Below are 27,276 nucleotides of genomic sequence, written 5' to 3'. Positions count from 1 at the left end.
CACTGCAGGCTGCAGGGGTTGCCTTTCACCAGCAGGATCCTGATATTTTAAAGGTTAAGAAGGTGGATTTTGTGGTCTTTATAGCTATGGGGATTAATGGCACTGCCAAGGTGGAGAGAAGGTCCAGGAAGATAGAAATCATTGTGGATGTGGCGGAGAGGTTGGGGTTGGGGATGGGGCTGAAAGATTCCTCGGTGAAGGATTTACATGGAATATTGTCACAAGGAGTACCACTCTCTCAAGTCCTAGAGCCTGAGAAAGAAGATATGAAGATTTGAAAGAATGAATAAATTGGAGTTTTGTTAATGTACTATTTTTATTTGTCTGGATTAAGTTGGTTTCGCTATTACGTTTGAATTTTCTTTCTATCTTGTTTTGGTTTCCATTTGGTGGCGGCAATACACATTTTGGGGTTGTAGTCCTCCATAAAACCCACAGAAAAAAAAAAAAAGAATATCCCGTGATGCATCTCATTGAGTTGAACCTGAATCTGAGTTAACGTTGGTTGAAGATCGAAGACACGTCCGAGCCGACTGTTCTTTCCGTGTCAGACTCGGGAATGTACGCGTGAAAGAAATGACAGCATGAGACAATGTTGCTGTCCATGTAGAAGTCAAACAAGAACAACAAAGCGGTGGGGGAAAAAGTATTGTATCGCTTATCTTCTTTTCAAACATAGCTAACTAACGACGCCGGTAGCCCAACTCAATCACACGGTATGTAGCTAACTTAGATACGCGATGTTACTTATGTTTTTATCTATATGTCTTGGCAAATGTACATCGTTTTTGTTTGTATGTATGTATATATATTTAGCTTTTTACTGACATATCTTTAAGACGACAATACCGGGCGTTCTCAAGCTGACTTGGAGACGTAAACATTGGGCATTGAGTTTTAGGAATAAGAAAGTGTTGTTTTTGTGCACTACTGTAGTTAATGTAGCTAGATGGACACAGCAAGGAATCCAATGATCAAGCCACAACTTTTGACGCGCACACACACGGTAATGGTGTCATGAGTACGAGTACTACTGGACGTTCCGTTTTCCATTTTTTTCAGGAAGTGAACCGGTGTCATTTTTGCTCTGTGGCTACATATCTTGCCATCAACAAAAACATCAGCAGACCGTCTGATTAATGTCTAGGCCTAAACTCTGAAGTGTCCACTCACTGATAGGCTACTTCAGTTTAAACCGAAAATGCAGATGTAAGATTATTTTTAATGTCAACGAATGTCACAGCCCTTTAGTCTGCGTTTGCTAACTTTAAATACAGTGCGTTCAGAAAGTGTTTAGACCCATTCACTTTTACCACATTTTGTTACATTACAGCCTTATTCTAAAAAAAATATTGTTTTCCCTCAATCTACAGTACCCCATAATGACAAAGCAAAAACAGGTTTAGAGTTTTGTGAATGTATAAAATATATTTACATAAGTATTCAGACCCTTTGCTATGAAATTGAGCCCAGGTGCATCCTGTTTCCATTGAACATCCTTGATGTTTCTACAACTTGATTGGAGTCCACCTGTGGTAAATTCAATTGATTGAACATGATTTGGAACGCACACTGTCTATAAGGTCCCACAGTTGACAGTGCATGTCAAAGCAAAACCAAGCCATGAGGTCGAAGGAATTGTTCATTACGCTCCGAGACAGGATTGTGTCGAGGAACAGATCTGAGGAAGGGTACCAAAAACAATTATGCAGCACTGAAGGTCCCCAAGAACACAGTGGCCTCAATCATTCTTAAATGGGAGAAGTTTGGAACCACCGATACTCTTCGTAGAGTTGGCCACCCAGCCAAACTGATCATTCAGGGGAGAAGGGCCTTGGTCAGGGGGTGACCAAGAACTCGATGGTCACTGACAGAGCTCCAGAGTTCCTCTGTGGAGATGGGAGAACCTTTCAGAAGGACAACCATCTCTGCAGCACTCCACCGATCAGGCCTTTATGGTAGAGTGGCCAGACGGAAGCCACTCCTCAGTAAAATGCACATGACAGCCCGCTTGGAGTTTGCCAAAAGGCACCTAAAAGACTTACCATGAGAAACAATATTCTCTGGTCTGATGAAACCAAGATTGAACTCTTTGGCCTGAATGCTAAGTGTCACATCTGGAGGAAACCAGGCACTGCTCATCACCTGGCCTATACCATCCCTATGGTGAAGCATGGTGGTGGCAGCATCAGGCTGTGGGGATGTTTTTCGGCGGCAGGGACTGAGACTAGTCAGGATTGAGGGAAACTGAACTGAGAAAAGTACAGCGAGATCCTTGATGAAAACCCGCTCCAGAGCGCTCAGGACCTTAGACTGGATCAAAGGTTCACCTTCCAACAGGACAATGACCCTAAGCACACAGCCAAGAATCCCCAGGAGTGGCTTCGGGACAAGTCTCATTGTCCTTCAGTGGCCCAGCCAGAGCCTTTACTTGAATCTGATCTAATATCTCTAGAGACCTGAAAATAGCTATGCAGCGACACTCCCCATCCAACCTGACAGAGCTTGAGAGGATCTGCAGAGAAGAATGGGAGAAATTCTCCAAATACAGGTGTCAAGCTTGTAGTTCCATACCCAGAAGACTCGAGGCTACCAAAGGTGCTTCAACAACGTACTGAGTAAAGGGTCTGAATACTTATGTAAATGTGATATTGTATTTTTATTTTATTTTGCGAAAATGTCTAAAACACTTTCTGAAAGCACTGTATGTCAAGTGTCACCTACATTGTGAAGAAAGGGCTGGGAATTGCAGAACTGACTGACAATGTATTTTTCAGTGAGTTATTCTTGGTTCAGCTTGTTTTTGCCAGTATAACCACAGGGGATATCTTATGTGTATGTCACAGCGAGATGTGAGAGAAACACATCCCTGGAGGCACGATGCTAGCCACACAGACCCCAGATACGGGGCCAGAGGCAGAAGACGTCAAGCAGGTAGGCTCAACCCCCTTTACTGTAAATGGCCTGCCTAATCCAATAAACCACTTCCACTTAACACTGAAAAGTTGATCAGATATCTTTCACAGATAGGGCCTACTTTGTTAGTGTTTGAGTGACACATGGCTGCATTACGCATTTATTCTGATTTTTCACTTTGAAATGTGTGCCAAACAAAACCGGTTGATTTTCAAAGTTTCTTTGAAGAATTTACACAGAACACTTTACAAATACACATTTACTGGAAGAACTGCAGATGCGAAGTTTGGTAAGAGAATTATAGTAAAATCTTCCTCAGTTTAATTTTTTTTTTTATTCGACCACATTTCCCCAAAACTGTCAAATATCTGCTCTGAATCAAGATAAAAAGATATCTGCAGAAAGAATTGGGTGTCAGCTATGACATGACACCTTGAGCTTGAAAAAAAAAAAAAAAAAAGCATATGTTTTGGTTATTGAACTACAGTAGGTGAAGTGGATTTACATTCGGTAATGGAATTATGGTAACATAATTACATCACAGGTCCTTGATCTGTGCTATACAGAAATGCATAATTATGGCTATTTCATTCTCTTCATGGTCATGTAACCCTGAATAGGCACACAAAGGGCAAAATATGCAGTGGACCTGTCCTTCTGCAAAGTTAGGTATTATTATATACACAGGCTATTATTGTGATGAGCTCCGCCCCTAAACAAACACATTTTGTTAGTCTGGACCAAATCTGAAACACCCTAAATTTCACACGCTTGGACAGCATGGTAGATAGAGTACAGTACATTATACTGTGCGCTACTGTAATGTGTACTATACTCCACTGTACAGACTTGCAGTGTTGTCCTCTTGCAAAATGTCTAACAGTGGGGGGGGGGGGGGGGGGTGAAGGACTGAGTTACAGTTCATATAAGGAAAAAGGTCAATTGAAATAAATTCAATAGACACTAATCTATGGATTTCACATGACTTGGGAATACAGATAGGCATCTGTTGGTCACAGATGCCATAGGAAAAGGTAGGGACGTGGATCAGAAGACCAGTTTGTGTGTGTGGTGTGGCCACCATTTGCCTCATGCAGCCTGACACATCTTCGTATAGAGTTGATCAGGCTGTTGATTGTGGCCTGTGGAATGTTAGCCCACTTAGTGCTGTGGCGGTCATGAAATTTTGTTAGCCGGTGATTGTCAAGCAAATAACTGCCGGTCTCACAGTAAGTGGCCGTTAATTAACAAACACATTTAGCTACTCCTGAGCTGTGTTTGAATACCCATACTAACTTTTAGATTATTTTAGTATACTGTAAACGAAGGGTATCCTTTCAGTTGAGTTTACTAGCGCTTTGCCTATATACTGGAAGTTGATGCTGTTGCTATGCAACCTCTTGCTAGCTTGTTGGCATAACAAATGACTAGCTAGACATTTTATGTTTTTGGGTGTGTTCGTAAATTCAATCTAGAGTGCACTCTGGGCGTTCGTAAATCGAGTGTTTCGCTCTCGGAATGTTCAGAGCGCCCACACTGGACGCTCTGGCCGAGGTTTAGGGTTGTCCGAGCGTTCTGACCTCAAAACGGCAGTCAAGCTCCAAAGCTAACGTTGGCTAGCTTACTAGTTCCAGACACAAAATGAGCGCACCCCTCACTCTGACCATTTTACTCACCCTAGCAGAGCTGTTTTTATGTTATCCACAGCGTTGGTAACTGCTGCTGGCAACAATTTAATTACGCTTTTTTCCCCCAACGTTTATTGACGTCGGCTATATTCAACCATTGAGCATTCGTAAACTCAAGTTATTCTGCGCTCTGGCACACTCAGACGAGAGTACTCTGAAATCAGAGTAGATTGCCAGAATTAACCATGTCCATTGAGAGCATACGACTATACCACTTAGCTAAGAATGACGTGAATTATCAAGTCAATAAACATTGTAGTTAGCATATAAACTCAGCAAAAAAAGAAACGTCCCTTTTTCAGGACCCTGTCTTTCAAAGATAATTAGTAAAAATCTAAATAACTTTACAGATCTTAATTGTAAAGGGTTTAAACACTGTTTTCCATGCTTGTTCAATGAACCATAAACAATTAGTGAACATGCACCTGTGGAACGGTAGTTAAGACACTAACTGCAATTAAGGTCACAGTTATGAAAACTAAAGAGGCCTTTCTACTGACTCTGATAAACACCAAAAGAAAGATGCCCAGGGTCCCTGCTCATCTGTGTGAATGTGCCTTAGGCATGCTTCAAGGAGGCATGAGGACTGCAGATGTGGCCAGTGCAATAAATTGCAATGTCTGTACTGTGAGACGCCTAAGACAGCGCTACAGGGAGACAGGAAGGATAGCTGATTGTCTTCGCAGTGGCAAACCACGTGTAACAACACCTGCACAGGCTCTGTACATCTGAACATCACACCTGCGGGACAAGTACGGGATGGCGGCAACAACAACTGCCCGAGTTATACCAGGAAAGCACAATCCCTCCATCAGCGCTGAGAGAGGCTGGACTGAGGGCTTGTAGGCCTGTTGTAAGGCAAGTCCTCACAAGACATCACCGGCAACAACATCGCCTATGGGCACAAACCCATGGTCGCTGGACCAGACAGGACTGGAAAAAAGTGCTCTTCATTGACAAGCTGTGGATTTGTCTCACCAGGGGTGATGGTCGGATTTGCGTTTATTGTCGAAGGAACGAGTGTTACACCGAGGTCTGTACTCTGGAGCGGGATCGTTTTGGAGGTGGAGTGTCCGTCATGGTCTGGGGTGGTGTGTCACAGCATCATCTGACTGAGCTTGTTGTCATTGCAGGCAATCTCAACACTGTGCGTTACAGGGAAGACATCCTCCTCCCTCATGTGGTACCCTTCCTGCAGGCTCATCCTGACATGACCCTCCAGCATGACAATGCCACCAGCCATACTGCTTGTTCTGTGCGTGATTTCCTGCAAGACAGGAATGTCAGTGTTCTGCCATGGCCAGCGAAGAGCCCGGATCTCAATTTCCTTGAGCACGTCTGGGACCTGTTGGAACGGATTGTGAGGGCTAGGGCCACCCCCCCCCCCCCAGAAAGGTCCGGGAACTTGCAGGTGCCTTGGTGTGGTAAGTACTGCAGTACACAGCAAGAACTGGCAAATCTGGTGCAGTCCATGAGGAGGAGATGCACTGCAGTACTTAATGCAGCTGGTGACACATGGAATCATGTACTAACCAGAAAAGTGGTAAACAAATAAAAATATTTAATATTTGAGATTCAAAGTAGCCACCCTTTGCCTTGGTGACAGCAGACCAAACCATGTGCTTGTGCCACCAACTGAAAAAGGTGATAGCACCACTGCCACCAGTGGAAAAAGTTAGTGTTGGCAGACATTTAGGAGCACAATATTTGAGGTAATAAGCAGTTTTCTTTTAATATTACAATCGTGATTAATGAATCTGCGCTCAGTGTATTTTCCATGGCACTCAGAGGCTGTGGTACAGTAAAGTAATCATTGCAACAATTATTCCCTGGGTGAATGATTTGTGTTTTTATTCCTAGGCGCAGGTCGCACAGCAAAATAATTAGGTGCATATGTGAGTAAAATGGTCGCACCAGTATGTTAAAGGAAAACTCCACCCAAGAACTATTTTGATATTTGTTTTATTGGGCCGTTGTTATAGTCCCAAAATGTTTGCTTGTCACCCATCAAGTTTTCAAGATGTATAACTTTCAAAGTACAGCCGGTATGAAAGCATTTTGCGTCATATATGATGCTGCGTTTATCATTCAAAGCCCATAAACTATATTGCTCCCTACCACCTTTTATTGCACAACTTTTTGACCCAAGGCCGTCGGCCGATCCTTGTCATCGTGACAAAATGTTTGATCTGATTGATGCCATAATGGAAGCAATGTAATGTCCCACTGCCTTTCACCTTTTTGAGTCTTCATGCAGAGGTTTTCACCAAGTTATGTAATGTACCTATGACTACATTGATTTCCACATTAATAGGCCGACATTTCAGGTTGACATTTAAAATGAGAATGATTGTAGGTGTCTTAGTGAAAGGGAAGCTGAAAGGAAGTAAACTGAGGACTATATATATATCCATTTTGATTTAACCCATCTCGCCATTTTTTTTTTAGTGGATCAAAGAGAAGTTGGCATGGTCACTCAAGGCTCTGCAGAAGCGCTACGTGATGACCGATGCCGTGGTAACCAGTGAGGATGGCGACGCCAACCTTCTGTGCTCTTCTCTGGAGGCCGTCTTTATCCACGGCATCAAGAGCAAATATGTCCGCTCCAAGTCCGGAGGACATGGCAGGAAAGGGGGGTCCCGGGGACCCCTCCCCCAACCTGTGTTCTGGAGCCTTCTCAAGACGGTCACTCACCGGTGGGTGGAAGCCTGGAGCTGTACACTAGGAATTACACTTTTCCCTACAGATAACCCTATAGACCCCTCTAATGCAGTGTCTCTACCCTCAATCACTTTAGTGAAATAGCATTTGAGTATGAAAGTCTTTCTGTAGGTGCGATCAGTCTGTCTGTGACAGTTGCTGTAAGCATGACAAGTTGAAGTTGAGATAATGGGATGTTTATTTCCTCTGATGCAATAAGTGCGTACAACAAATCACATTTACACAGGGTGTCGGTGTGTTTTTAAAGTCATAAATTCATTGATCTAATTTAAAGACCTTAATGAGTCTAAACTGAATTTAAGAAAGGTTTTCAACGGTCTTAAACATGTGATGGACATGACTACAGTGTTTCCGTTATATTGTGCTGCTACTTGATTGTCACAACCACAGCAAAAAAAATACAGAAATGTAACATCAATTAATTATAGATAATAATTAATTACCTTGGCTCGTTGCTGCACTCGCATAACAGGTGGTCAGCTTGCCATGCAGTCTCCTCGTGGAGTGCAATGTAATCGGCCATCGCCATCCAAAAACCCTGATCACCGATTGTTATGAAAACTTGAAATCCGTCCTGATTAATCGGTTGACTTCTAATTTCTATGGGCTTAATATGCAGACCTGAACTTTGTTTCCTGCCTTTCTGCTTTGGGACAATGACTTCCATTGTTAGGGCGGAGACATGAGCCTCTCGTCGTTATATTCAGCTCTCTGGTATAGACCGCTTGCAAATTGGAAAGAAAAGTTGGTTGGTGCATAGTGCACTGGTCGGATGCTGGCTTCCCCTAAAGTAAATTGATGTTTTGCCAAAACTACTGTCTAAACAAAAATTCTTGAAAAGACTTCACCAGAGAGCATGAATTAGCCACAGAGGATCATTAGCTTACAAAACAAAAACAGATGTGGATTGTTTTAAATCACAAGCGCTTATGCCTATTTGGGAAGCCTGCAATTTCAGCAGTGTGTGGCAATAAGCCTAGCTTATTTATTGAGTTGTGGCTGTCAGTGAAAAGCATCTGAAATATATGTTTTAAGATAATGCATCTTGAGTATAATTTGAAATGGTTGACACAAGAAGGGGAAGGTTGTCCGGCTAAGATATGGCGCGTCTCTCCAGAATGCGTACGCTCGGCTCTCCAGAATGCGTGCACTCGGCTCTCCAGAATGCGTACACTCGGCTCTCCAGAATGCGTACACTCGGCTCTCCAGAATGCACTCCGTTGTCTCCCGCTAATTCTTGCACATTAGTTTCATTTTGTGAATTGTTTGCCCTTTTTTACTTCTATAAATTCCCCATTATGTATGTCACCATTGAGCCTTGTAAATGTACCGTTTATCTCTGTCATTTGGTTACATTAATTTCTGTTAATGCATGTATTAGTCATTTCCTGTTCTCATTCTCGGAGTGGAGGCGTTGTTTGCAGAGTTCACAACCTGCTACACTTGGCTTTAATAGAACACCCTAAAAAAATGCTTTATACACATAGGTCCTGTGATTGGAGGGGCTGTTGCCAGAAGAGAGAGCACGGTAGCCTATACAATCTGAAAGACAACACTACATTTCTGACCCCGACATTGCCCTCTTACCGAAGCAATTTTGCTTACATCGCTGATTAGGCTACACAACGTTCCTGCAAATGTTTTTGTTCTAAAACCATTATTTGGTTAATGTGCATTAACCTGATTTCTGCAATGAAAGTGCAGTGCCTTCCGAAAGTATTCATACCCCTTGACTTTTTCCACATTGTGTTACAGCCTGAATTTAAAATGGATTACATTTAGACTTTTTTGGTCACTGGCCCACACATAATACCCCATAATGTTAAAGTGGAATTATGTTTTTTAAAAGTTTTCCAAATTAATTAAAAATTAAAAGCTGAAATGTCTCGAGTCAATAAGTATTCAACTCCTTTGTTACGGCAAGACTAGGAGTAAAAATGTGCTTAATAAGTTTGCAATAATAGTGTTTAACATGATTTTTCTGAATGACTTCCTTATCTCTGTACCCCACACATACAATTATCTCTAAGGCCACTTAGTCAAGCAGCAAATTTCAAACACAGATTCAACCACAAAGACGGGGAAAGTTTTCCAGTGCCTCGCAAAGGGCACCTATTGGTAGATGGGTAAAAATGAAAAAGCAGACCTTGAATATCCCTTTGAGCATTATGAAGGTATTAATGACACTTTAGATGGTATATCAATAAACCCAGTCGCTACAAAGATACAGGCGTCCTTCCTAACTCAGTTGTTGGATAGGAAGTATACTAAACTAAAATATTAACGCAACAATGGTTTTACTGAGTTACAATTCATCTAAGGAAATCAGTCGATTTAAATTAAATTCATTAGACCCTAATCTATAGATTTCACATGATTGGGCAGGGGTGCAGCCATGGGTGGGCCTGGGAGGGCACAGGCTTACCCACTAGGGAGCCAGGCCCAGCCAATCAGGATGAGTTTTTTTCCCACAGAAAGGCTTTTTTACAGACAAATACTCCTGTTTCATCAGCTGTCCAGACGGCTGGTCTCATACGATCCTGCAGGTGAATAAGCTTAAGTGGTGTGGTTGTGAGGCCGGTTGGACATACTACCAAATTCTCTAAAACGATGTTGGAGGCTGCTTATGGTATCAAAATTAACATAAAATTCTCTGGCAACAGCTCTGGTTGATAATACTACAGTCAGCATGACAATTACACGCTCCCTCAACTTGAGACACCTGTGGCATTTTGTGACAAAACTGCTCATTTTAGATTGGCCTTTTTATTGTCCCCAGCACAAGGTGGACCTGTGTAATGATAATGCTGTTTAATCAGCTTCTTGATATGCCACATCGGTCGGGTGGATGGATTATCTTGGCAAAGGAGAAATGCTCACTAACAGGGATGTAAACAAATTAATGCAAAAACATTTGAGAGAAATAAGCCTTTTGTGCATATGGAACATTTCTGGGATTTTTTTTTTTTCGGCTCATGAAAAATAAGACAAATTATACATGTTGCATTTATTTTTGTTCATTGTAGTTACTCCACAATACTAACCTAAATGACAGAGTGAAATAAGCCAGTACAGAATAAAAATATTCCAAAACAACACGCATCCTGTTTGTAATAAGACACTAAAGTGAACACTTCTCTGCAGTTAACTTTATGTCCTGAATACAAAGCGTTATGTTTGGGCAAATCCAACAACCCATCACTGAGTACGACTCTTCATATTTTCAAGCATGGTGGTGGCTGCATCATGTTATGGATATGCTTGCCATCCGAATAGCGCTAAGCAAAGGCAAAATCCTAGAGGAAAACCTGCTTCAGTCTGCTTTCCAACAGACACTGGGAGACAAATTCACCTTTCAGCAGGACAATAACCTAAAACGAGGCCAAATATACACTGAGTTGCACCCCCTTTTGCCCTCCGAAGAGCCTCAATTAGTTGGGGCAGGGACTCAAAGTGTTGAAAGCATGCCACAGGGATGCTAGCTAATGTTGACTTCAATGCCTCCCATAAATGTTGGTTGGATGTCTTTTGGGTGTTGGACCATTCTTGAGCATGAAAAACCCAGTAGTGTTGCAGTTCTTGACACATTCAAACAGATGTGCCTGGCAGCTCCTACCATACCCTGTTCAAAGGCGCTTAAATCTATTATCTTGCCCAGTCACCCTCTGAATGTCACACACAATGTGTCTCGAGGCTTAAAAATCCCCCCCTTTTAACCCCCCCCCCCCCTTCAACTACACTGATTTTTGAAGTGGATTTAACTAACTGGTGACATCAAATAAGGGATCATAGCTTTCATCTGGTCAGTTTGTGTCATGGAATGAGCAGCTCTTCCTAATGTTTTGTACACTGTGTACACTGGTTGCTTACCAAGAAGACCGTGAATGTTCTTGTGGGGTCTAGTTACAGTTTTGATTTAAATCACCTTAAATCAATGGCAAGACATGAAAATTACTGTCTAGCAATTATCAACAACCAGCTTGACAGAGTTTTACACAATGTGCAAATATTGTACAATCCAAGGGTGCGAAGCTCTTAGTCTTACCCAGAAAGACTCACAGCTGTAAGAACACCTTTGGTAGCAATATCATGTAATTACTCCGGGTGTTTTAAATACTTGGCACTACAGGTCCCAGAGTGTTGTGGCAAGAAAATAAAATCTGGTGCCTGTAGTTTTTCTTGATCTGGTAACCTAATAAGGTAAAACTCTGTGCCTTATAAGGTATGACATGATCTGTTTGAATATGGGCTATGATGAGACCTGGATTTTTAAAAATCTAATCCGGTCACATGGTTTAGAGAAAAAAAAAACTCCTGGCCTTGGGGAGGATGAGAACTCTGTCGAACTGCAGGAACCTTGTACTTGTTCATATTAATTATATTTTAGAGAAGGACTGGGGTGTTTCCTATGCAACATGATTGGACAATAAAACTCATAGGGGAGAGCTTGCTTTATGCAGGTTTGTGTCGTGTAGTCCTGCCCTATACAACTGTAGGCCTAATTAAACATTAACTCACAGTCCATGTCAGCTATTGTGTTTATTGATTCATTCTAGTTAATCATTTTGGATTGAAAAAGTCTAGGTCGCCAAGTCAGCCCACATTTGAATATAAACCACATTTGATCCCATTGTGTCAGGGCTGCAGAGTCTCTGGCCTCGTTCAAGGCTCAGCTAAAGACTGAGCTGTTCAGAAAAGCTTTCAAGGACCAATGTTAATTCTGTTCTCCTGTCCACCGGGTCTGAAGACACCAGTATATGGCTTTGATTGTCTGCTTTCAATGTTCCGTGTTAGGGTTGTTTTTATTATTCCATATTTTCTTCAGCGCATTTAGCTGTGAGAAAAGCGCTTTACAAATTACGTGTTATTATTCACATTTTCTCTAACAAATGGGCTAGAGGGTCAGGACGCATAGTAGGCTAGACTGCAGCTGCTGCTGTTAGTAGACTACAGTTGATCAGACTGAAATATATTCTTGTTTCCATGCCATACAGAATGTCAGATCACTAATGTTTAGGTGTATATAGGCTGCTACATTTATATAAGAGTTTTTGCTTGTGTCTGTTATCACGCTTGCTAAATAACTACCGGAGGAAAGGAGAAAGCGCGCCTTGAGCTTCGCGTGTTGTGCCCCACCTGCTACTTTCCGTGACTGACTGGTCAAGACACGCAAAAGAGCCAGCAGCAGCTCTGGGATGTCAAGGATTGTGCGAAAGTTGACAAATCATTAGGCAAATCGGTCCAAAAAAAAACAGCACCTCCATTTAAAAAAAAAAAGCTTTGTGTCGATATATGTTATTAGTGGTGTAGCGCTGACACATCTGATTTGAAAAGTGCTGTTCAGCCATCTAGCCACCCACTATGCTACAACATCCGTTGGGCTACAGGAGAATTTACATTGCTAAAATGGTACACCTTGATAATATGAGCCAGCCCTAAGAAAATAATTCTAATAATAATTCTTGCCACATGGGCTCCTTTCTGGAGAGAAATATTAGCAGGTGTGTGTGTGGCATGCAGACCTTAATTGCATTAAAAATGTCTTAGTCTTTAAATGATACTTCATGGACCCTGCATATACCCTGTTTTTAGTGGTTAAGCAGAATGACAATTAGTAAAGGTTTAAGATCAGATGGTGTAGCTTGCTGTAGATATCTATTGTTGTAGTATGTTTACTGTACATACATCAATTCTCTGTAATGTCTCCTCCTGGCCCCCCTCAGTGACGTGATCACGGAGCTGGAGAAGCTGAGCTTTGTGGGTACGGAGGTGGGTCGCTGCCGGGCTTGGCTGCGGCTGGCCCTCAACCACGGCCTGATGGAGTGCTACTTGGCCTCCCTGTTCCGTGAGGGCTCCAATCTGCAGGCCTACTACCAGCCCTCCGCCCTGCTCCTGGACCCTGAGGAGCGTGAGGTGCTGCTCAGTTATATCCAGGGCCTGGCCTCCCTGGTTTTCAACCTTTCGTACAAGTCAGCCGTGCTCAATGAGTGGACCACCACCCCACTGGCTCTGGCCGGCCTCTGCCCCACCACCCAGGCCGACGCTGTCAACCTTCCCAGTCTCACCAAACACAAGGATTCTTGGGATACGGTGTCACTGTCGTCCGGCGGGTCGGATACGGTCGAAGTGCAGCATGTGGGGGCAGGGGTGCTAGGGAGGGTGATTGGTGGAGTCTCAGGGGGTAGGACCCCTCTGAATTCTTCTAATTTGAGCCTGGACACCACAGGGTCATCTCAGCTCTCCTCCAGCCTAAGCTCAGACCCCAAGAGCCCAGACAAGGATCCCTGGCCATGTGAACTGGAGATCTCTGCCGGACTGGAGAACGATGTCAATGCCAAGAGGCCTCTTAAAGAGTAAGTCGTGAGTGTGGGTCAGTGTGCCTGTCTGAAGAATTAAGGCCCTTTGAATCACAGCCATGGTGGTAATCTCCAAACCATTAAGACATTTAGCAGATGTTTTTATCCAAAAAAGGTGATGTAAGCAACATGCTTCAACTAATGATGTGTACAGAAATGAGTTAAATACTTAGATAACATTTTGTCCCTTGTTTCATTTGGGGATTTTTGTTGACCTCTGACATTTCCTACTTTCTGTAACTGCAGTGATCTGGCAGACTTCAGGGAGAGTGCCAACTTCAGTCAGGACTCCATGCACGAGGATTTGTACGTTTCCACTCCGGGTGCAGACCACCTCTCAGAGAATACGGCCTCCAGCAGCTCTGATGGCGAGGCCCCGGGGCCATTCACACCCCTCACTGGCTCCTCTAACCCTGCTTCCGTGGGGTCAGACCAGGAGGAGCCGTCCACTAAGACCCATGTCCCTTCCGAAGTGTACTCGCACACTGAAGTGCCCTCCAATCACAGTGACTGTGTGGAGAGAACAGCGATAACTTCTCACATGCCTGTCACAGAGACGCCACAGGAGAAAAAGACAGAAGATTCCGCTAAGAGCACCTCGGCGCCTTCAGCCCACACAAACCTATGCCTTACTACCAGTGTGCATAGCAGGAGGATGTCTACAGACTCAATCACGGTAAGTTGAATCTCTTGTTTTTTTTGTTTTTCTCTCGGTCTCCCTCATTCCCTTCATCAGACTCAGTCTGACTCACTCGTCGTGTGGTTGACCTGACCTTAAGTTCTTTGAGTTCTTCTTGACCTTTTGCAGTCATATTGTGCAAAGTTTTTGTGCAATTATAAATCATTTGTGGATTTATATGGTTACAAGCTGAAACAACAATTCTATTTCAAGATTTTCTCAATTAGCCACCAATCATCACTAAGTAAAACCCGTCTTCCCTTTCTCAGCATTCCCACTCCTGGATCTCTGAGGATGACATCTATAAGCCACACCTTGAGGGACTGGTTGACCCCGATGAGTCATTACTAGGGTCTGGCCCAGCTTGTGTGAATGGATTGACCTCTCCCCCTCCAGAGCCTGAGACTCCCCAGTCTCCCCCCAGCGTGGTTCACCGCAGGCAGATAGGTAAGCTCCCAAAACCAGGAGCACCACCACTTCTATCACTTCTTGAACACAACACCTTGTGATGCAGTCTGTTGTAACCAGTGCTCAACCACCACCATAAGAGTGGCCTTGATCATGAGGTGACATGCCAAAGTATTGCTCCTAGTTTTCATCCATTGTTCTGGTTTTTGTCACACTTTTAGTTTTAAGAGAAGCAAGATAAATTATTTTGTTCAATGATGAGGAGTCATTGGAAAGTCCACAACTGACATTATGAACTTTTTAATGCCTCTATCAGTAATGTAAATGAATTCTGTCTTACCGTCTTGGTATGTGCTTCCTCATTTTTGCTTACAACTTCAGATAACCTATTTATAATTATCTTGCTGGTACTTCCTCCTTATGATACAGTATGTGTAGCCCTTTACACTCCTACCCATGGCAGATTTGGACTCTGATTATGTACTTATTTTGTACATAGTGTTTCTGCCACCATCTCTTATTGTTACTCTTTTATTTTTTTTTTGTTTATTTAGTAAATATTTTCTTGAACTGCATTGTTGGTTAAGGGCTTGTAAGTAAGCATTTCACGGTAATGTGTATTTGTTGAATTTGGCGCATGAAACAAATCAGATTTGATAAGTGCCTAAATTGGAACGCAGTGTCTGTACAGTAACATGCTATACACAATGTCAGCGCTCAGGTTCTCCGCTTCAGATCTGCATGGCTTTTGACTGACAGCCGTTCTAAATTTGAGCACTGTGCGTGACAAGAAGTTGCCCCTTCCCTCCTGCTAATTGGGCAACTTCGGCAGATGTTTTGTTGGGAAATGAGGGAAATGCTGTAAACTATGAGGACTCGATGTATTTTGAACGATAATAAATACCCCTTTGATGTCATACAAGCCAGCCAAACACCTGTGAGTTCAAATGTGCGCTTCACATTTACATATCATTAAACTCATGTAATATGCAGTGTAAAGGTATATAGAAGGAGCCTGTCTTTGTTGTATTGTGAAGAGAATTTGCAGCGGACTTACACGTCTGTATGCAGATGCATTCTATGCTCACAAATTACAATCTGCTTCTTGGAATTGCATTGTGAAAGCCTAACACTGTAAAATCGTATTTTAGAATCAGCCAGTCATGTTGGCAATAGAACAAGCTTTCAAATCCCCATATACTCCAAACTGTTCCCTTTTTTTTGCGACCTTGGTAATGCATATGCTGTCAATATTTCTTCTGGAAGAAACCATATAGTATAGAGCTACGGGTTACACTTATGTGTTGAATATCATTTTTGCACTGCGGTTTCATGTTACAATAAAACCTGTTATACTTGAGTGTCATTAGCAAAGTTTTATCTGGACAGAAATAAGGCCTCACTCTAGAGATCAGTTGTGCAGTTCTTCAATGGCGCTCCTGACTTCACTCACTCTTTCATTCCCTCCCTTTTCTCTTTCACTCTTCCTCTCTCCTTCAGGCCTGTCCAACCCTTTCCGTGGGCTGCTGAAGCTGGGCCATCTGGAGCGGCGGGGGGCTGTGGGCTTGTGGCGGGACTACTACTGCGAGCTCTCGCCCTTCGAGTTCCGCCTCTACCTGAACGCAGAGGAGCGCACCTGCTGTGACAACTGCTCCCTGCTGCGTTGCGAAGACGCCCGCGTCACCTCGGCCGAGGGCCGCTTCGACCTGGCCTTCCCAGGGAAGAGGCTCCACCTGCGGGCAGCCAACCACGACGAGGCAGAGGACTGGGTGGACCGCATCGCAGAGGCCGTCAGCAAATGCCGCCCATTGCACCTCCTTGACGACCATTCAGAGGTGCTGCAGCCCACTGACAGCTTTGTCATCCTGGAAGAGCCCCCAAAATCTTCCCCTTCGTCCCCCTCCGTACCCACCAGCCCTGAGCAAGGGGGTACTGTGGTTGAGCAGGAGCAGCAGCCGCCATTTGAGCTAGACTGGACGCGTCCCACAGACCCTGAGTCAGACGCCATTAAGGAGGCGGTGCTGTACCTATCCCAGGACGCAGAGGCTCGCAACTGGACTCCTCTGGTCTTCTCCCTCTCCTTGGAGACTCTCAACGGCTTCCGGGTACAGGATGGGCGAAAGGTGCTGTGCTGCTCCCACCCCATCGAGGGGATACGGGACGTGGTCCCAGATGTTTCTCTGGGGGGACCGGCCTTCTTTAGGGTCGTAACGACCGGAGATACGCTCAAGCTGAGGGCCAAGAGCCCTGAGGAGGCGCGTGCCTGGAGGGGCCTCATCAGGGGAGCCCTGGACTCCTACCTGGAGAGTGGCGAGAACGGGGAGCCTAATAGCCCCGGGTTAGCCACTGGGGCGGGGGGGAACATACACAGACTGGTGCAGCATAGACTGAAGGCGGGCGGGGTGCTGCTGGCCCATCTATATACAGTGCCCACGGAGAAGGGCCTGGACCTTCAGGGCTTCAAGTGTGCAGGTAGCTCTACAGCTCAACCTAATAACAGGAAACTATTTTGTTAACATTAAGTTTCCCTTACCATGCCGTTACTGGGAGAGACCGTGTATGTATTACCGCCTTCTCTGCAGGTTGTCCAAAGCTGGTGGGGGTCTCCCGGGGAAAAGCCAGACTGTGCGAGTTCTCAGGGAAGTACTATTGCGACGCTTGTCACCAGGGTGACGTCATCGCCATACCCTCCCGCATGGTGCATAACTGGGACCTCACGCCTCGTGAGGTGAGTCTCTCATGGGGTCTATGGACCACACACACACACACACATCCTTGGTAAAGCTTATTCTTTAGAGTTTGTATAGTCATAAAAATCCAGTCCCCGTTCCAGTTCATCCCAAAGGTGTTCAATGGGGTTGAGGTCAGGGCTCTGTGCAGGCTAGTCAAGTTCTTCCACACTGATCTCGACAAACCATTTCTGTATGGACCTCGCTTTGTGCACGTTTCATGCTGAAACAGGAAAGCACCTTCCCCAAACTGTTGCCACAAAGTTGGAAGCACAGAATCATCTAGAATGTCATTGTATGCTGTAGTGTTAAGATTTCCCTACAATGGAACTACGGGGTCTACCCGAACCATGAAAAACAGCCCCAGACCATTATTCCTTCTCTACCAAACTTTACAGTTGGCACTATGCATTGGGGCAGGTAGCGTTCTGGCATCCGCTAAACCCAGATTCGTCTGTTGGACTGTCAGATGGTGACGCGTGATTCATCACTCCAGAGAACGCGTTTCCGCTGCTCCAGAGTCCAATGGCGGCGAGCTTTACAACACTTCAGCCGATGCTTGGCAATGTGCATTGTGATCTTAGGATTTTGTGTGGCTGGTTGGTCCATTTCATTAATTTCATGAAGCTCCAGACTAACGGTTATTGTGCTGATGTTGCTACCAGAGGCCGTTTGGAACTCTGTAGTGAGTGTTGCAACTGAGGACAAACTATTTTTACGTGCTTCAGCACTCGCGCCCCATCGAGGGGTTCTGTGAGCTTGTTTTGCCTACCACTTCCATTTTACAATAACAGAACTTACAGTTGACCGGGGCAGCTCTAGCAGGGCATACATTTGACAAACTGACTTGTTGGAAAGGTGGCATCCTATGACGGTGCCAAGTTGAAAGTCACTGATCTAAAGTAAGGTCATTCTACTGCCAATGTTTGTCAATGGAGATTGCATGGCTGTGTCCTCGATTTTATACACCTGTCAGCAACGAGTGTGGCTGAAATAGCCGAATCCACTAATTTGAAGGCATGTCCCACATACACACAAGTATCTTATACCCTGTAGTTAACTGGTAAGATATTATTAGCTTGTAGTAATGTTTTCGGCATGTCATCATGTCCCAAAAAAACTTTCCACCGAACTCACGAATAAGGCCATACAGAGTTGATTTAAAAAAATGTACCATTCATTGAAACGATTGTTGTTGATGCAACAAACTAAACAATCTTGTTGAATCGTGAAAATAATCTAAATAATAATTTGTGAAGAGTGAACATTTAATTTTAGGAAAAATATTAATGTTGCCTTTCTTTTGGATTATGTGGTTTCAAAACATGTTTTGTAGATGCAGTACATTTGGAAAGTATTCAGACCCCTTGATTTTGTTACATTACAGCCTTCAAAATTTTTTTTTACAAAAATGCCCTCATCAATCTACACACAATAGCCCATTATGACAAAGCAAAAACAGGTTTTTAGAAACTTTATTTTTGATCCATTTGCTATTACATTTACATCATTATTCAGATCCTTTACTCAGTACTTTGTTGAAGCACCTTTGGCAGTGATTACAGCCTTGAGTCTTCTTGAGTATGATGCTACAAGCTTGGAACACCTGTATTTGGTGAGTTTCTCCCATTATTCTCTGCAGATCCTCTCAAGCTCTGTCAGGTTGGATGGGGAGCGTCACTGCACAGCTATTTTCAGGTCTCTCCAGTCCGGGCTCTGGCTAAGCCTCTCAAGGACATTGAGTCTTGTCCCAATGCCACTCCTGCGTTGTCTTGGCTGTGTGCTTAGGGTTGTTGTCCTTTTGGAAGGTGAACCTTTGCCCCGGTCTGAGGTCCTTGAGTGCTCTGGAGCAGGTTTTCATGTTCATGCTGTTCATGTTTCCTTTGATCCTGACTAGTCTCCCAGTCCCTGCCACTGGAAAAACATCCCCACAGCATGATGCTGTCACCACCATAGGGATGGTGCCAGGTTTCCTCCAGATGTGAATCTTGGCATTCAGGCCAAAGCGTTCAATCTTGGTTTCATCAGACCAGAGAATCTTGTTTCTCATGGTCTTGAGTCTTTAGGTGCCTTTTGGCAAACTCCAAGCGGGCTGTCGTGCATTTTATTGAGTAGTGGCTTCTGTCTGACCACTCTACCATAAAGGCCTGATTGGTGGAGTGTTGCAGAGATGGTTGTCCTTCTGGAAGGTTCTCCCATCTCCACAGAGGAGCTCTGTCAAAGTGACCATCGGGTTCTTGGTCACCTACCTGACTAAGGCCCTTTTCCCCCGATTACACACTTTGGCTGGGCGGCCAGCTCTAGGAAGTGTCCTGGTGGTTCCAAACTTGTTCCATTTAAGAATGATCGAGGCCACTTGGGGACCTTCAATGCTGCAGACATTTTTTGGTACCCTTCCCCAGATCTGTGCCTCTACACAATCCTGTCACTGAGCTCTAAGGACAAATTCCTTTGACCTCATGGCTTGGTTTTTGCTCTGACATGCACTGTCAGCTGTGGGACCTTTATATAAGTGTGTGCCTTTCCAAATCATGTCCAATCAATTGAATTTACCACAGGTGGAATCCAATCAAGTTGTAGAAACATCTCAAGAATGATCAATGGAAACAGGATGCACCTGAGCTCAATTTCGATTCTCATATTTTTTTTATTTAACCAGGTAGGCTAGTTGAGAACAAGTTCTCATTTGCAACTGCGACCTGGCCAAGATAAAGCAAAGCAGTTCGACACATACAACAACAGAGTTACACATGGAATAAACAAACATACAATCAATAATACAGTAGGAAAATCTATATACAGCATGTACAAATGAGGTAGGATAAGGGAGGTAAGGCAATAAATAGGCCACGGTGGCAAAGTAATTACAATATAGCAATTAAACACTGGAATGGTAGGATGTGCAGAGGATGAATGTGCAAGTTGAGATACTGGGGTGCAAAGGAGCAAGATAAATAAATACAGTACGGGGATGGGCTATTTACAGATGAGCTATGTACAGGTGCCGTGATCTGGGAGCTGCTCTGACCGCTGGTGCTTAAAGCTAGTGAGGGAGGTAAGAGTATCCAGCTTCAGAGATTTTTGCAGTTCGTTCCAGTCATTGGCAGCAGAGAACTGGAAGGAGTGGTGGCCAAAGGAAGAATTGGCTTCGGGGGTGACCAGTGAGATATACCTGCTGGAGCTCGTGCTACGGGTGGATGCTGCTATGGTGACCAGTGAGCTGAGATAAGTCAGGGCTTTACCTAGCAGAGACTTGTAGATGACCTGGAGCCAGTGGGTTTGTCGACGAGTATGAAGCGAGGGCCAGCCAACGAGAGCATACAGGTCGCAGTCGTGGGTTGTCTATGGGGCTTTGGTGACGAAACGGATGTCTCTGTGATAGACTATATCCAATTTATTGAGTAGTGTTGGAGGCTATTTTGTAAATGACATCGTCGAGGATCGGTAGGATGGTCAGTTTTATGAGGGTATGTTTGTTTGGCAGCATGAGTGAAGGATGCTTTGTTGTGAAATAGGAAGCCGATTTTTAGATTTCATTTTGGAGTGGAGATGTTTAATTTGAGTGGAAGAGTTTACAGTCTAACCAGACACCTAGGTATTTGTCCACATATTCTAAGTCAGAACCGTCCAGAGTTGTGATGCTGGACGGGTGGGCAGGTGCGGGCAGCGATTGGTTGAAGAGCATGTATTTAGTTTTACTTGCATTTAAGAGCAGTTGGAGGTCACGGAAGGAGAGTTGTATGGCATTGAAGCTCATCTGGAGGTTAGTTAACAGTGTCCAATGAGGGGCCAGAGGTATACATAATGGTGTCGTCTGCGTAGAGGTGGATCAAAGAATCACCAGCAGCGAGAGCAACATCATTGATGTATACAGAGAAGAGAGTCGGCCCGAGAATTGAACCCTGTGGCACCCCCATAGACTGCCAGAGGTCCGGACAACAGGCCCTCCGATTTCACTCTATCGGAGAAGTAGTTGGTGAACCAAGCGAGGCAATCATTTGAGAAATCAAGGCTGTTGAGTCTGCCAATAAGAATGTTGTGATTGACATAGTCGAAAGCCTTTGCCAGGTCGATGAATATGGCTGCACAGTTATGTCTCTTATCAATGGCGGTTATATCATTTAGGACCTTGAGCGTGGCTGAGGTGCACCCATGACCAGCTCTGAAACCAGATTTCATAGCGGAGAAGGTACGGTGAGATTCGAAATGGTCGGTAATCTGTTTGTTAACTTGGCTTTCAAAGACCTTAGAAAGGCAGGGTAGAATAGATATTGGTCTGTAACAGTTTGGGTCTAGAGTGTCTCCCCCTTTGAAGAGGGGGATGACCGCGGCAGCTTTCTAATCTATGGGAATCTCAGACGATACGAAGGAGAGGTTGAACAGGCTAGTAATAGGGGTTGCAACAATTTCGGCTGATCATTTTTAGAAAGAGAGGGTCCAGATTGTCTAGCTCGGCTGATTTGTAGGGGTCCAGATTTTGTCGCTCTTTCAGAACATCAGCGATCTGAATTTGGATGAAGGAGAAATGGGGGAGGCTTGGGCAAGCTGCTGTGGTGGGTGCAGAGCTGTTGACCGGGGTAGAGGTAGCCAGGTGGAAAGCATGGCCAGCCGTAGAAAAATGCTTTTTGAAATTCTCAATTATTGTGGATTTATCGGTAGTGACAGTGTTTCCTAGCCTCAGTGCAGTGGGCAGCTGGGAGGAGGTGTTCTTATTATGGACTTTACAGTGTCCCAGAACTTTTTTGAGTTTTGTGCTACAGGATTCAAATTTCTGTTTGAAAAAGCTAGCCTTAGCTTTCCTAACTGCCTGTGTATATTGGTTTCTAACTTCCCTGAAAAGTTGCATATCACGGGGAGTAGGAGTGGAGCTAGGCACTGCAGGGCCTGGATTAACCTCTACATCACCAGAGGAGAAGTAGGATAAGGGTACGGCTAAAGGCTATAAGAACTGGCCGTCTAGCACGTTCGGAACAGAGTAAAAGGAGCAGATTTCTGGGCGCGGAAGAATAGATTCAAGGCATAATGTACAGACAAAGGTATGGCAGGATGTGAGTACATTGGAGGTAAACCTAGGCATTGTGTCTCTAGAGACGTTTAAACCAGGTGATGTCATCGCATATGTGGGAGGTGGAACAACATGGTTGGTTAAGGCATCTTGAGCTGGGTTAGAGGCTCTACAGTGAAATAAGATGGTGATCACTAACCAGGACAGTAATGGACGAGGCATATTGATATTAGGGGGAGGCCTGTGTAGCCAAGTAATCGTATGGGTCCAGTGAGTGGTTGGGCTGGCTGGGGACACGGAGATTCAGACAGTTAGCAGGGCTAGCAGTTAGCAGGCCGGGGATAGCAAGCTAGCATAAGGGCCTTAGAGGGATGTTGCGATGGGGGAAAGTCTGTTTTTGTCGTCTTGTGCGTTGACGTCAATTGACCAATCGTGGAATTAGTAGGGTTCAAAGTAGCAGTGGGGTCCAAGTCCAATTGGCAAAATGGAAATAGTCATCCAAGAAACTGCCCGATGGATTAGCTAACAGACCAATATGCTTTAGATGGCTAGCAGGCCGCGGTTAGCAGAATGGGCCTTCAGGGGACGTTGCGCCTGAGAGCCCTAGCCGGGAGATGGGTCTAGCATGGGCTAGCTCCAGGCTATTTGGTGCTAGCTCCGGGACGGAAACGTTAGCCAGGAGTAGTCAACCCGGGTTGCGGTTAGCTAGCTGTGATGATCCAGATGAAAAGGTTCAGAGTTTGCGGTAGGAATCCGGGGATATGGAGAGAAAAATATGTCCGGTATGCTCTGGTTTGAAACGTGATGTACGAACTGGCGAGAGCTTTACGAGCTAAAGGTTAGCTGATGACTGCTAGCAATTGTTAGCTGACTGATAGCTGGTAGCTAGTTAGCTAGCTTAGCTTCAGTTGAGGTATTCCAGTTCGGAGGTAAATAGAAATACTTTAGAAAAAAAACAGATCCACACCACATTGGGTGAGGCGGGTTGCAGGAGAGTATTTTGAAGTTGAGGTTTAGGAAAAATATTAAAAAGAATGCGAAGAAAAATATATACATTGGGACAAGACAAAGACGCCTGACTGCTACGCCATCTTGGATTGATATCAATAGCAAAGGGTCTGAATGCTCATGTAAATAAGGTAAATCTGTTTTCACCTTGTCATTATGCGGTATTGTGTGTAGATTGAGAATTTTTTTTACATTTATTTATACCATTTTAGAATAAGGCTGTAACGTAACAAAATGTGGGAAAAGTCAAGGTGTCTGAATACTTTCTGAAGGCACTGCTTTTCCAGTTGATTTGGCCATCCAATGTATGGGACATTGCAACTCAATAGATGCTAGTCAAACTGCAAAGTAAACACTTCTAAGGTAGCTAAGATAAATATGACTGAAGAAAATGTGTGGGCTTGCTACTGCTGAATAAAAAGATTTGTAGCCTACCATAGCCATATGATCATTAATATATTGAATGGCGGCAGGGTAGCCTAGTGGTTAGAGCGTTGGATTAGTAACCGGAATTTTACCTTTAAAGGTAAAATTAGCAAATTATTTAAAGGCATCAAATGTATTTGGTTGCAATGTTTTACATCAAAGGGTGGTCAACCATCCTCCAGGAGAGCTAATGGGGGAGTGTGGGCTTTTGTTCCTGTCCCCCACTAACAAACCACATTTGAGAAATGAGCTGCTCAACCAGACCTTGATAGACCGTCTCTGTGTTTGATCAGGGTTTGATCAAAAGCCTGCACACCCAGTAGCTCTCCAATCTGAGGGTTGACCATGTGTTTTATACAGTTGCCTAACAGGTATTTCACTTATGTCAGAGGGTTAAGTGCCTTGCACAACGACAGGAGATGGTACATGGGATCAGAGCACTGGCTTCCAGTGTTGATACCACGTTACGCTTAATTTATTTTCACGTACATGGAGACACCGCCAATTGTTGGTCATGGAAATTTGTTGAAATTCATGAAATTCCCTGTCAAAATGTATATGAACCTTGTTCTTATTTGCACACATCTATGGAAAAATAACTATTTTTGTAATTCTTATTTTTGCTTTGACATTGAACTAACCTTGTTCTCCTTTGATCAATATTGTTTGTGTTCGTTGTTAAACTGCTCTCGTGTGTCCTTTGCCCTGGTTGTGTACATGTAGGTCTCCAGACAGGCCCTCGAACTGCTGGCTCAGGTTGAACATGAGCCCCTGCTCAACCTTCACCTTTTGAACCCTAACCTGTGGGAGCATGTTGAGGCCATGGCCCAGGCACACAGTCTCAGACAGAGGCTGCAGCTGGTAGGAAAGTACCTGCTCACCTGCCGCAGTGGGCCATGCAAGAATATTCAGACCAGGTGTGTGTGTGTGTGTGGGGGGTGCGCGTGTGTGAGCAACTTTTGTTTGGATGTTCTTGTATTGCAGAACTGGGTCAAATGCAAGTTTATCAAAGTGAGCTGGATCATATTGATCCTGCATTCTGAGAAATCCAGTCATCCCTGGTCATTATTTTATGTGATCTAGACTTGGGCCAAAAGGCAATGCATTGATTATTTACACATAGGCTTTTATTGACTTTGTATGACTATTGTGTTATTTTTCTCAAGACTGGGCCTAAGGACATATCTGTTAGAATCAAGCCATCTCTACAGTGTCATGGACTTACAACAGGTATCTACTATATACAGTCATTACTTACCTGTTAGTCATTTCACTCTTTCAATTAAATAATACACATTCTTAACCTGCAAGACCACACCACCAGAAACCAAGTAGATGTAGTTAATAAGCTTAAATTGTATTTTTTTCCATGTGTGTTTAGATAGCGGAGGGAACATATGTGGCCTACTTGAATATGTTGATCCTGTTTGCCTCCAACCACGTTGAACAATGTGACCTTTGCACTCAGAGGGGCTACATCTGCCAGATCTGTCATGCCAGTGACATCATCTTCCCCTTCCAGTTCGACACCACTGTCAGGTAGGGCCCTGGTCCCTTATCACTTCAATACATTGGGATGTGTTCACTCGGTGATCAGTTCACCCCGCTCTTTCTCTCCACACACTCACTCACTCTGTCTCCCACTCAGGTGTAAAGAGTGTAAGGCAATGTTTCACACATCCTGCAAGGCCGAGTCGTCCTCCTGTCCACGATGCCTGCGTCTTCAGAGGTACCTCGAGAGTGATCTGCAGGACTGCTCTGTTTGATCCAGTGGCCTTCCTGTAGCTGCAGAGACCTATGAAACGACAAGTGCAGACATTCATGTCCTGCTTCTAGTTTCTGTGCAATTAGGAAGTGTGACTGTATGTACTGACCACAGACCAAACATGACCAACCGAACTGGATAGTGTAAAAAGCCAGGAGCTACACAACTAATATAGAAAGGTTTCTGCTATTGAATTAATGTGATTGACAAGGTGAATCCCACTGATATGTTCTTACCTCTCTGAACTCTCTCTATGTCTTGAGTGTCCAAGCCACGGAATCAAATATGAAGGATGATGCAAAGAATCTACTTTATGCAAAAAAAAAAAAAAAATATATTAAAAAATGTATACATTGATGTCATTGGTTGGAGGCTTGTGGTGTTATTTCATGTTTACAGGAAACACTTGCTGTATATTTCTGTACATTTATTTTTTTATTTCACCTTTATTTAACCAGGTAGGCTGGTTGAGAACAATTTCTCATTTACAACTGCGACTAGGCCAAGAAAGTAAGCAGTGCGACACAAACAACACAGTTACACATGGAATAAACAAGCGTGCAGTCAATAACACAATAGAAAAAAATCAAGTCTATTAACAGTGTGTGCAAATGGTGTGAGGAGGTAAGGCAATAAATAGGCCATAGTAGCAAAGTAATTACAGTTTAGCAAATTAACACTGGAGTGATAGATGGGGAGGTGCAAGTAGAAATACTGGTGTGCAAAAGAGCAGAAAAGTAAATTAAAAACAATATGGGGATGAGGTAGATGGATTGGGTGGGCTATTTACAGATGTGGTATGTACAGCTGTAGTGATCGGTTAACTGCTCAGATAGCTGATGTTTAGAGTTAGTGAGGGAAATATGTCTCCAGCTTCAGCAATTTTTATTTTATTTTTTTTTGCAATTCATTCCAGTCATTGGCAGCAGAGATCTGTAAGGAAAGGTGGCCAAAGGAGGTGTTGGCTTTGGGGATGACCAGTGATAAATACCTGCTGGAGGTGTTGTTATCGTGACCAGTGAGCTAAAGTGGAGCTTTACCTCGCAAAATACTTATAGATGACCTGGGGCCAGTGGGTCTGGCGAAGAATATGTTACGAGGGCCAGCTGACTAGAGCATACAGGTCGCAGTGGTGGATGGTATAAGGGGCTTTGGAGACAAAATGGATGGCACTGTGATAGACTGCATCCAGTTTGCTGAGTAGAGTGTTGGAAGCTATTTTGTAAATGACATCGCCGAAGTCCAGGATCGGACTAGTCAGTTATACAAGGGTATGTTTGGTGGCGTGGGTGAAGGAGGCTTTGTTGCAAAATAGGAAGCCAATTCTAGATTAAATTTTGGATTAATATGGGTCTGGAAGGAGAATTTACAGTCTAGCCAGACACCTAGGTATTCGTAGTTGTCCACATACTCTAAGTCAGAACCGTCCAGAGTTGTGATGCTAGTCGGGCGGGCGGGTGCGGGCAGCGAACGGTTGAAAAGCATGCGTTTGGTTTTACTAGCATTTAAGAGCATTGGAGGCCACGGAAGGAGTGTTGTATGGCATTGAAGCTCCAAAGAGGGGCCAGATGTATA

The 27,276-nt window shown here is 44.1% G+C and overlaps 1 protein-coding gene across 2 annotated transcripts; it reads left to right on the top strand.

Moving 5' to 3' along the window:
* Positions 1-435: 435 nt before the first annotated feature.
* Positions 436-26,063, top strand: LOC110498830 (pleckstrin homology domain-containing family M member 1). 2 transcript variants are annotated; one of them, XM_021575475.2, is made up of 12 exons: positions 436-716; positions 2,847-2,934; positions 7,053-7,300; positions 13,049-13,678; positions 13,928-14,357; positions 14,630-14,807; positions 16,269-17,240; positions 17,351-17,496; positions 24,660-24,853; positions 25,103-25,166; positions 25,405-25,475; positions 25,585-26,063. In XM_021575475.2, the coding sequence occupies exons 2-12, from the start codon at positions 2,881-2,883 to the stop codon at positions 25,700-25,702; spliced, it is 3,105 nt and encodes a 1,034-aa protein (XP_021431150.2). In that variant the 5' UTR covers positions 436-716; positions 2,847-2,880; the 3' UTR covers positions 25,703-26,063. The 2 variants fall into 2 exon arrangements, with proteins under 2 accessions (XP_021431150.2, XP_021431149.2); XM_021575474.2 differs by having other exon boundaries at positions 439-716; positions 25,318-25,475.
* The last annotated feature ends 1,213 nt before the right edge of the window (positions 26,064-27,276 follow it).

Source organism: Oncorhynchus mykiss, chromosome 20 (assembly GCF_013265735.2).
Source record: "Oncorhynchus mykiss isolate Arlee chromosome 20, USDA_OmykA_1.1, whole genome shotgun sequence".
NCBI lineage: Eukaryota > Metazoa > Chordata > Actinopteri > Salmoniformes > Salmonidae > Oncorhynchus > Oncorhynchus mykiss.
This window is presented reverse-complemented; position numbering and strand designations above follow the sequence as displayed.